Source organism: Chrysemys picta, chromosome 7 (genome assembly GCF_011386835.1).
Source record: "Chrysemys picta bellii isolate R12L10 chromosome 7, ASM1138683v2, whole genome shotgun sequence".
Classification (NCBI taxonomy): Eukaryota; Metazoa; Chordata; order Testudines; family Emydidae; genus Chrysemys; species Chrysemys picta.
The window spans coordinates 123686572-123698039 of record NC_088797.1 but is presented as its reverse complement, the minus strand read 5'-3'; the positions used below and the strand labels follow the sequence as shown (position 1 = coordinate 123698039).

At 44.1% G+C, this 11468-nt stretch overlaps 1 protein-coding gene and 1 long non-coding RNA gene across 12 annotated transcripts in view; one reads left to right on the top strand and one right to left on the bottom strand.

The window, feature by feature from the left end:
- Positions 1–11468, bottom strand: part of STN1 (STN1 subunit of CST complex) — an 83386-nt gene that overhangs the window by 16038 nt on the left and 55880 nt on the right. For 8 of the 11 annotated variants that reach the window (XM_042855202.2, XM_024100488.3, XM_024100490.3 and 5 more), the window contains 3 exons: positions 10341–10463; positions 8882–8954; positions 1444–3047 (listed from right to left, as the gene is read on the bottom strand). In XM_042855202.2, coding sequence (XP_042711136.1) covers positions 2890–3047; positions 8882–8954; positions 10341–10463 — 354 coding nt within the window. In that variant the 3' untranslated portion in view covers positions 1444–2889. Of the gene's footprint in view, positions 1–1443; positions 3048–8881; positions 8955–10340; positions 10464–11468 lie in introns of those variants that run through there. The other 3 variants (XM_042855205.2, XM_042855207.2, XM_042855206.2) reach the window with 2 other exon arrangements.
- Positions 1–11468, top strand: part of LOC122174179 (uncharacterized) — a 35594-nt gene that overhangs the window by 19237 nt on the left and 4889 nt on the right. Inside the window, exon 2 of the long non-coding RNA XR_006175644.2 lies at positions 2950–3061. This is a non-coding gene — a long non-coding RNA (uncharacterized LOC122174179). The remainder of the gene's footprint in view (positions 1–2949; positions 3062–11468) is intronic.

Genomic DNA, 11468 nt, shown 5'->3' with positions numbered 1-11468 from the left:
AGTGCACCAATGGATCTCGCCCTGAAGTTCATGAAACTTAGGGCTTGTCTGCACGTATAGCGGTGCAGTGGCACCAAAGCAGCTGCACCACTGTAGCACTTTAGTGAAGATGCTACTACGTCAACGGGGGAGAGCTTCTCCCATCGGTGTAGTTAATCCACCTCCCCGAGAGACGGTAGCTTGTCGACGGGAGGGCTGCCTACACCAGGGGTGAGGTCAGAACAACTACCTCGTTCAGCTGTGTGAATACTGCACACCCCAAGCTATGTAATTATACCAATATAAATTTGTAGTGTAGACCTGGCCTCAGCTTCTGAGCCCAATCCTTTTTCCCCCTCCCCCGCAAGGCTCAGCTGCTTGCAGAATTCCTCCCCGATGACTGCTCAGCCCACACCCTCAGTTCTCTCGCCCCAGATAACCAATTCCACTTCCCTTTTACCCTGGCAGCAAAGTCCAATACATTTCTCAGCAAGTCAGCAGTACTCATTTAATCCTTTATCAGCAGAATTAACATCTGCTAACGCAATGGGATGGTTTAAAAAAAAAAACCCACAAAAAACAAACAAACAAACAAAAAAACAAATGGCCAGCTTAGGTCTCTAAGGGAGAGATGGCCAGTTACTAGCATTTGTCATGCCTAACACTTGTCCACTAAAAAAAGTGGACTACGGATCCCCAGTCACACTCTTCCCAAAAACGACCCCCATTTGCTCTGAAAACTCATTTCACCTAGGCCATTTAATAACCTAGGTGAAATGACTATTAAATATTCAGTTACTACTAAGGGGGAATTCAGATTCTAAGCCAGGAACTGACGTCCATATACCTTCTATTCTTTCATGGGCAGCCTCTATTTTTTAAAACTGAACCTCTTCAAATTGATTAGTATCAGAGCTGAAAACAAACACAAAATGCCCTTCCCCCTTTGGGGCTTAGATCAGACAAATTTATTTTAGTGGACCAGCTGTAATCAAGCCCGACTTTTTTCCTACTTGATTGAATCATGACCTGGACTCCACTCCCTGCCTTCTTTTATTATAAGAATGTCTCCCGGACAGTTCTGGTTCTTTTTTAACCCCCTATCCAATCTCCTTGTGAATAAATACATCCTTTCTGCACCTGTCTGGACACATGCTGAGGTCTGGGGACAGGGTATATAATGTGGAGCAAAAAACCAAGTAGTAATAATGCAAGGAATAGCAACAGCCAACTGGGAAATTGGCAGTCAAGATCCACAGGAGGCGGGGAAATAGATGAAGTAGTGAGTCAAACATAACTTTGCACTCAGGACACATGCACCATCTAAAGCGGATTTTTCTATAGACATCTGAATGCTAATGCCACATGTTTCATCATGCCTTTCTATTTGCCTATATCCCACTTCAGCTACATTTCAAAACGAGGCGTATAATGTAACACCAAACCAAGACACGCACACATCACTTGCTGGCTCTCCAAGTACATATATCTGGTTTATTTTTCTCTGCTATGCTGATCTGCTAAATGTAGCTCTGGGGAGATTGCTATTTCAAGTGGGAGACAGAGGAACGAGGCAAGCAGCACTTTTTACTCATTTCAAGTTAAAGACACATTCCTCCATTAATGGAACAGATTAGTTAGAGCAAGCCTCAAGGAACCAGTCCTGTAGGTTTAAATGCTGAGCAGTACTGGGCGTTGAACCTGGGCATACATCTGAGTTTTAATTATTCTTGGTCAGATGTCCTACCCATTAGCTTAGTCAATGCTCGCTTTCTTTCATTCAATGTCATTCCACAAATTTCAGTCCCCATCCAAGCACAAAGAGGTGATACTGGCCTTCCTAACTGTGGCAGGGATGCAGAGCAAGCAAAGAGAGGGGAGATGAGACTGGTGCAATTCCCTGACTTCCCATGGTTTTGGCATGCTCTTTTCCATGAACTTTTGTTTCCTGGATCAGTATTTGTCATGTTGAGAGCTATTTACAGAAAAAATGAAGTAATGGCTGATTTGTGAGAACAGGAGCTTAATTTGGGTCCAAATTAATCAACAAGAACTTGCATTAATATCTGGAGGGATCCAAACACGCTTTACAAGCAATGGGCTAGGTTGTTCCTTATGGGGAGGTAGGAGGAGGTAAGTATGCTCTTAGGAGACACATTACCCTTGTCTCCTAGCTAGCTGCTGCTCCCAAAACCCCCCTTGAGTTGGACATGCAAACTGGGGAAATGCGCATAAGATCATGCTGGCACTGATGGAATGAAGGCTACATACAGTGCATGCCAGGTATCAGAAAGTGCCTTCCACTGGTCTTTACAACACACGTTTAAAAAGGGAGACAGATCTACTTAGAGAACATGTATTCGAAAGCATATCAGTCACATGGAGAGAGGTCACAACACTACCGTCTTTAAGCCCAGATGAGACTACTACTATAACCAGTGGTCTCGTTAGTAGCAACTTAGGGCTGTTAGAGCACATGCACATAGAGGTGCCATTAGGCTGTACCACTTGGAAGTACTATGGTTGGAGAAAGAGAAGCATATCAGGAAGAACCGTGATTGTATTCAGAATGTTCACTTCTTCAGGTAGCTTGCACCTAGCAGACTGTGATATTTGGATACTGTACAACAACTTTCACTGTGTAATGATCCCTGTATATTTTAATTCCTGGAGTAGCAGAAATCAGCATGGGCTTTAAAGCAAAGCGTGAGGCGTGTATTTTTTCGAGGAATCAGAGTCAGATGGAACCAATAGCATTTCTGAGTCAACATTCCACTTTCCTTCTCCAATTTAGCTTCTCAGTGTCATTGTTGAGTCCTTTCTACTCTTTCTGGCAATGTGGTTACTGGGTTAAATTTTGTTCTGCCTGCACCATGCACAAATAGATGTCCTGCATCTTATTTCTTCTTTTCAGAAAGCCATGTAGTATTCTTCCATGGTGCTGACAATATCACTGTTTCTCTCCAGCAGGTTCAGGACATGATGCATCACCATTTCACTTAGATAAGGACTGTAGGTCTGGCGAACACAACACAAGATGTGAAGAAAATGGCAGCCCTTTTCAGCATCTGTAGAAATAAAGGTAAAATGCAGCCAGGGTGGAAAAGACCAGCATAGGTTTCCAGTTGCCTCATATCAGCTATCACAAATACAGATCAGTCACGTACACACAAATGCTGTTAGACAAGAGGAGGGCACAGGGGTTAGAGCAGAGGTCATGGACTTTAGAAGGAAGGGGATCAGGGAGCTGAGTTTGCAGTCCTTACATTGGCTAATGTTCCCATTAACTTCACTGAGAAGTGCCAGTGTTAGGGCTAAAAAATAATCACGAAAACATGTTATCGGTTAGACAAGACTGCCAGAGAAGGCAAGGAGCTCAAATACACGCGGGCACAGCCTGAACAATGGTAATGAATTTGGGACACCACTCTTTGAGTTGTAAATCTCCATCTACAGTCTCTCAAGCTATTCAGTCCCTCAGTCTGCAGCTCACTCAGAAGAGACCCAGTGGAAATTCTTGTCCACATTTGACTGGTCTGAGTTTTAAAGCTCCAATCTAAACCCAGCCAGTAGTGAATGTTTACCCAATGCTGACACCTTGTGGCCAAGGTGTTGCATTACACCTATTTTATACACCAGCAAAACAAATGAATAATTCTACATTTTACAGCCTCCTCAGGCAATTGCCTGAATAGAAGGTCACAGATTTTTGTGATCTTGGGTTTTAGTGACTTTCACATTCCATAAAGAGGAGTGAACTGAAAGGCTTTTTACCTACAAAGTTACAAAGTCTGGACTTCTCTTACAACAGTTCATAGATTCCAAGACCAGAAAGAATCACTGATCATCTAGTCTGACCTCCTGTACAACAAAGGCCATGGGACTTCCACAAAATAATTCCTAGTCTATAAAGATGCCCCTAACTCCTGAATAACATGACATTTGCTGTGCTGCCTTACGGCGAAAGCCTTCCCCTGTATTCAGCCTGGGTAAAGCCAGAGTAAGTGGGCTTTGCTCACCTGGTTCACATGATGCATGGAACAATGGCAGGAGAAGAGTCCCCCTTCCCAAGTGCAGAGCACTGCTTATGGCCTGCAGCAGTGTCTGTGGCTGCTGCATCCTACCCATGGAAGGGGGATTTGGCTGGAGGATCCATGAAGCAGGAGCTCTGCTAGCCACACCTGTAACACTTTCCCCACCCCATTTCATTATCTAGTGCTGCAGGATCACCGTGCCTCCCAAAAACTGAACTGAAGCAAGAAAGAGTCCAACAAGTGGAACAGATTTCTCCCTCTTCCTGGGGACATCAGTGGAAATAAGTATTAAAAGAGTGTGCGCGCGAGGTTCTGCTCTTCCTGCTATCTCAGTTGTAGCAGAAAAGATGAGGCTGGAGTACTGGGAAACTAACACTTAGTTGGGAAAGCTGTGAGGTCTGTGACTGTTCTTCACCTCTAGAAGGAAAGGCCATATAGCCACCTGCTGAGAAAGCTCAATTCCCTGCTCTCACAAGTGTGACCTGTGAGACTGACAGTTGCATAGTTGCTGTGCAAGATAAGACTGGCCTAAAAGAGCACCTCTTGCATGGAGCGTCTTAACTGGTTTCTTAAAATGGAGCAAACATTGTATGAGTGCAGTACATGGAATACTGAGATAATGTGCTCTTGGTAGCTAGTGTTGCTAAAGAGATGGATTACTGCACTTTGGATCAGTTGGAGGTTTGTTTTAAAAAGGCCAGAGCACTCATTCCCAAATACAACATGCTACAATGGCCCAATCTAAGTCATGAAGGTATGACCCAGCTCATCATCCAACAGTAGGCAGAGGGAAGAGGACATTTTTGGCAGCCATTGGTCCTTGTATGTGCAGAAGCGTTGAGCAGCCCAGAATCACTCCTGACCATTTGAGGGCAGATTCCCTCTCTAGTGGGAGATGCTGAAATGATCTTCATAAAGTTACCCTCTTCCTTCTCACTTCTATCCACACACTGATCTCAGCCAAGCTCTGAGATAGGCAGACAACAACAGTACTATCACTGGCAGAGATGAGCGAGGTATAGAGCTGGCAGTCATTGCCCATCATCAACAATTGATACAGGGATGCCCCAGGTAATTTCATGTAGATATTTGGCAGCATGGGTGATAAAACAGAGCCCTCCCTGGTCCTGATTTCAACCTAGCAGATAAAACCAGGGAAGAAGCTGTCTTAGGAGCCCTCTGTTTTGTCATGCCTCTGGAGACAAATTCTAATGACAATTCTAGCTGCCTTTGGGCCATGCGGTCAGTCCCAAGCTGGCCTCTCAAAGGGTGTTTGTTGTGGACTTGGTCGTTTGCGACTGCACTTGTTCCAGACCAGGACTGTCTTTGAATTGTATTATAGAATAGTTTTACGGGAACCTCATTTAATCATATTCTAGGACTCATATAGTATAAGAGTTTATTCATTCAGGATGTTGGCTTATACTATAATAACTCACATCATATTTACAAACTGGTTGACTGACAGTTTATCTTAAAAGTTAGCAGAAAGATAACTGTAATTAGCTACCAAAGACTGAATAGACAAAGATTTCCTTTCTTGAAAGAAGCTGTGGGAATTTCTTTCAACTAGTAAGAGTTGTTGAGTTAGTGCCTTTCAATTATCTCACCTCAAAGTAGGTTTCCACAGTTCAAAGTGGTTTGTTTGGTTACCCACAACCACCAGAGGGCATATGAGAGCCAGCATAGTGCACAGTACCGCCTTTAGAGTCAACAACATTGACCACACATTATTTTATCCATTTTTTGTGGCCACAGGCTATTTCTGCTTTGATCTCCAAGAGAACTTCAGCCTTTCCAGTTGATTGCATGACAATTCTATATTTTCTGTGATCATATTAGACAAACAATCCTACAGAAAGCCAACAGAGTGATAGAAAACAGACCTGAAAATTGTGTCCTTTGCAATACAAAATAATTTACCACGATTCTGAGTCAAAGAAAAAAAATCAAATTAGCCACTGATCAGATTAAGCAGACGTATTTGTTCTGAGACAAGCATCCTGCAGCTGTAATTTCATCAAATCTGAAACTAAGCAGAATCACGCCTGGTCAGTATGCAGATGAGTGACCTGCCGGGAAAACTCAGGTTCTTCATGAAGCAGAGTTGGTATTTCACTAGTTGTCACTCCTTGCTTGGACGCAGGAGAGAAAGGATGGCGTTGTGGTTAAGGCACTGGAATGAGATTTAGGAGATCCTGGCTCTTCCACTGACTCTGTGATTCTGACCAAGTCACTTAATCTCTCTGTGCCTCGGCTCCCTGTCTGTTCAATGGGGCAGAATACCTCCTAGCCTCACAGGGGCGCTGTGGGGCGTTCAGATAGTAGTGTAGTAATGGGGAGGGGAGCAGGTGCTGCTGAGTAATAGATACCGAACCAAATGCCCCAAGATACCATTAGAAGCACTATGCTGTCTTCTGGATGAGATGAAAAATAGAGCCCCTAACAATTTATGGGATATTTGAACAGGTCTCTCAGAATTATTAATGAATTCCCGTAGCACCCAAAGTCGCATATCAGGATTGGGGCTCTAGTACACTAGGTGCAGTACATACACCCCCCCACCCCCCCACCCCAGGAAGACAGCTCTTGCCTTCAAAAAGTTTACATTCAAATTTAAGGCAAGACCGAAGAAGTGAGGGTAGGAGGTGGACAGTACAAGGTAGCTAGCCAGTGGAACTACAATACATACACAGTGAGATAATGTTACAATACATTTGGAAGTCTTTTTCTAAATAAAAATATCAGCTATTTCAATTGTCCCTCTGTCTAGTCATCCTTAGTTGGCAGATTTCTTGTAGGCATCAGCAGAGATAGGCTACTAGCAGCACTAATGTTGGTGTCCAGGTACATCAGGCAACTATATTCAGACATGCCAAGTTACCCCAGTTATTCTTCTCATTCCCTCCTGGAAAAACTCGTTTAGTGCTGCTAGCACAGAATAGCTGACATGTTCTAGCTAGACAAGGTAGGGGTGAGAAGAGCTCTGTGTAGCTTGAAAGCTTGAATCTTCCACCAAACAAAAGTTGGTCCAATAAAAGATATTACCTTACCTAGCTTGTCCCTCTCATCTGCTGGGACCAACCTGTCTACAACACTACAAACAGTGTTTGAGCAGTTTATACCATGCTGTTGTATACTGTGTCCACAAGTGGCTGCATTTCAGCGATGAGTGAATGATCCCCATGTGTCACATTCTGCCAAGGGTTTTGGAATGAGAGGGGTAAAAAAAGCACTATAGCAAATGTATATTTATCATTAGGACAGGTACCTCAAATCAAACAAGTAATCGCTATGGCAATGACACACTGGATTTGGGAGAAAGGGGCAATTTTAAAGGCACATGGTCTGCTAAGAAATTACTATGTGTGGTCCCTATGCATAGGGACCACACATTGTCTATCCATCACTTAAAGCCTATGGTCTATGGATGAAATCCTGGCTCCACTGTAGTCAATAGGAGTTTTTCTCTTGACTTTAGTGGAGTCCGGATTTCACCCTATGGTCTTAAATGGGGCGTGGGCCCATGGCATAGGGATCAATTTCACCTAAAAATTTCCTAAAAATCTACTCCTTAGAGAAGGCAGCTCAGTCCACACTATCCCTTTTGTGACATCTCCCATACTGACGCAGCTGACAAAGTTTGCCTATTTATTCAGCAGTGTAAAGCTACCAACCACTAGGGGCTGACCTAGCCCCATTTAACTCTGTTCCTTCTGAAACCTAAATCCTCCACTGGATTCAGATCCAAGTCTCCAGCATTCACAGTGAAAAGCAACAGAGGGTCCTGTGGCACCTTTAAGATTAACAGAAGTATTGGAGCATAAGCTTTCGTGGGTGAATGCCCACTTCATCAGACGCAAGTAATGGAAATTTCCAGAGGCAGGTATAAATCAGTGTGGAGATAACGAGGTTAGTTCAATCAGGGAGGGTGAGGTGCTCTGCTAGCAGTTGAGGTGTGAACACCAAGGGAGGAGAAACTGCTTCTGTAGTTGGATAGCCATTCACAGTCTTTGTTTAATCCTGATCTGATGGTGTCAAATTTGCAAATGAACTGGAACTCAGCAGTTTCTCTTTGGAGTCTGATCTGAAGTTTTTTTGCTGTAAGATGGCTACCTTTACATCTGCTGTTATGTGGCCAGAAGTGTTCTACAGGTTTTTGTATATTGCCATTCCTGATATCTAACTTGTGTCCATTTATCCTCTTGCGTAGTGACAGTCCAGTTTGGCCAATGTACATAGCAGAGGGGCACTGCTGGCACATGATGGCATATATAACATTGGTGGATGTGCAGGTGAATGAGTCGGTGATGTTGTAGCTGATCTGGTTAGGTCCTGTGATGGTGTTGCTGGTGTAGATATGTGGGCAGAGTTGGCATCGAGGTTTGTTGCATGGGTTGGTTCCTGAGTTAAAGTTATTATGGTGCGGTGCGTGGTTGCTGGTGAGAATATGCTTAAGGTTGGCGGGTTGTCTGTGGGCGAGGACTGGCCACCCTCCCTGATTGAACTAACCTCATTATCTCCATACTGATTTATACCTGCCTCTGGAAATTTCCCTCTGTTGCTTTTTACAGATTCAGACTAACACGGCTACCCCTCTGATACAGCATTCACAGTGGCTGCACATTTCAGAATTGACGCGCTTTCTCCCTGCTTAGCTTTGTTGCCAGTTCCCATGTTCAAGACAACTCTAGGCCTGCCCTGCACCAGGTTTTTGGCTGCACACAGAAGAGAGGGAGGATAAGACAGACTTAAGTTCGGGTTCAGGAACAAAGGGAAAGGGCTATTCTAACTGAGTGGCAGGAGGAGATACTGTTGTCTATGATGGGTCAGCACTGGCTCAGAGACCAGACCACACAACTACTTACGTTTGGGTTTTCGACAATCTGCTTTGACAACACCAAGGATCACGTTGTGTAACTCCTTATCCTGGTCAGTCACCTAGAAGATGCAAGAGAAATTGCTGATTCACAGCAGTCTATTCTGCAACACATGAACTACGAAGGTACATGCTAGCCTAACTTTACCGTGACTGCACCTTTGCATTTGTGCTATATACAAAAATAGTCAGTTCCATCTTCAAGTTATTCTTTTTATAAGCAAACAAACAAACATTAATAACAATTAGGTGAAAGACAGGACATAAGAATCATTCCCAAAGGAGGGTGAGCAATGCAACATGTAAGTGCACTAGTCTGCTATTTCTAGAGCACAGGGTTCCAATCCTACTTCAGCTAACAGGGGATAGGAGTTTGACAGGTCCCATCCTTTGTTGGACATCACAAAGCCACCATGTAACTAAGCAGCCTAATGAAAGAAGACCGAGGTCTGGAACAGCCTGGGATTCAGCAGGTTAGGACTGAATTGCATAGGCAAAGCTGGATTTTGTGGAGGGAACATGAGCGCTGGAATGTAGGTGGTACAGCAAGTTTAATGTGCATTGGCAGAGCTGCATGGGAGAGGCTCAGCATTGCAGTAACAGGCCATATTGCAGGTCAGGACTGAGGTGCAGTTGCAGAGCTGAAAGGAATGTGTATATGCTGTATGTGGTAGAACTGCAAGTAGAAAACTTACATAGCACCTGTCTCGGCTACTGTTGGCTTTAGCCCCTGCTCTTAGTCTCTCATTCTCATGAGCACTAGAGCTCAAAAATCCAGATTTCTTTGATTTTAAGGTAATGGCTTAAATCCTAATACGAGTCAGATTTATGTAGCTTATTGGCCTCAACAGTTCCTCTAAGGAGAAAAACATGAGACTCAGCCTCTGCATCTCTGAAAGCCATAACATAAGGCACCTACTGGTATAAAGAAATCACTCAGAGGGACTTGGAAACCCAATGGAGAGGGAGTCAGAGTGCTACCTCTAGGTAAGGAGAGAGCCACTCCTAGCTGAAACTAGGTTAGACCGAAGGAGGTGGTTCCCTTTGCATTCACTCGATAGATCCAGTGCCTGTGGACCATAAGGGTGTTGTCGCTTTGCACCTCTCCTCTGGGAACGTGCAGGATGGTCTCACTGTGTGGTAACATCTGATAAATGTGTGGGGTTGCAAGGGGTGTCCACTGCAGTTGCTGGTCACCAAGAGGCAGCAGCTGTCTAGCTCTCTCAAACACGGACACAAATAAACTGACAAGTTACTGAAGAGGATAAGAAGCAATGAAGAGAGCTAAAACTTCTGAACATGTAAACAGACCCCCCAGGGTCCATCTCACCCTGTTGAAAGGGCCTGTAGGACTATGTGATTCAATCATATTGCAGAGCGCCTCCTGCCTGATGTGACATTCATGACCTCTGGTTACACATCTCCATAACTGCAATTCAGTTCCTTACATGATATACATCCTTGGGGCTATTTGATTTCTGGAAAACCACTCCTTTTTCCTGCAGCACCTTTATTGCCTCCTTGAACGCACTGTGAATCAGTTTGGAGCTGGGTTCACTTTTTGAATCCATCTGGATGGGGGAAAAAAAACGAACAAACAACATACACATAAGATGTGAAATCCTAGCCCTTGAAATCAAATTCCCTTTGATTTCAATAGAGCCAGTATGTCAGCCAGAGTTTTTAGACAGACATCTTCCTGCGTAAAGCCAAGCCAGTTCCTCTAGCTCAAGAGTTCATAAGTTATATCTATTATATGCAATCTAACCAAATTCTCAGGCCAGAAGGGAATCACAGATGTGTGTCCCTGCATGACAGCAGAACCACCCAAGTCACCTATTGCCGTCTTAATTCTTTGCTGAAATGGCTGCCACATACAGCCACCTCTTCCTGCCTTTGGAATACTGCAACCCCCAAAGTTGCTATGCTGCTTGCAGATTGGGAGACTGATTGACTGACTAACTTCCTTCCTCCATCTGCAGCCACACGCACACTTAGGTTCTGATTTTGACAGATCTCACAAGTTAGGTAGGAAGGGGCGGGTGGGTTGATCAGTGCTTTGCATAGGTGACCTCCAACAAGAATCTGGGGGATGGTGACACTCTTCTCCCTGAGTCAGTCTCCCAGAGAAGGAAGGGAATGGGGGAGGGGTGGGTGGGGAGACGGACTTGTGGAGGGAGAGAAAGGGAGTGATGGAAGGGGTGGAGGAGAGGTTAAGCTGCTGATGTGCTGAGACCACTACCCATCAGACTGACCAATATTGTCTCATTGCTGCCTTGTGCTCCCCCATCTATCTGTTCTCTTGTCTTATACTTAGAATGTAAGTGTTTGTACAGTGCCTAGCACATTGACCTGGGGTCCGAAGTGATATAGTAATACAAATAATAATAGTAATGAGTGGTATGCAATATTGCCAACCCCAAGCAGTCAAAAAAAAAAAAAATCACCAGTCAGGCCCCCCAAAATCACGAGATTTTATAAAAATAAAAATATATTTCTAATTTGCCTTTTTTTAACCTTTAGGATGGCACTTAGGTCACTTTTCAAGATTTTTCTCTACAACCACGGAGAAATTT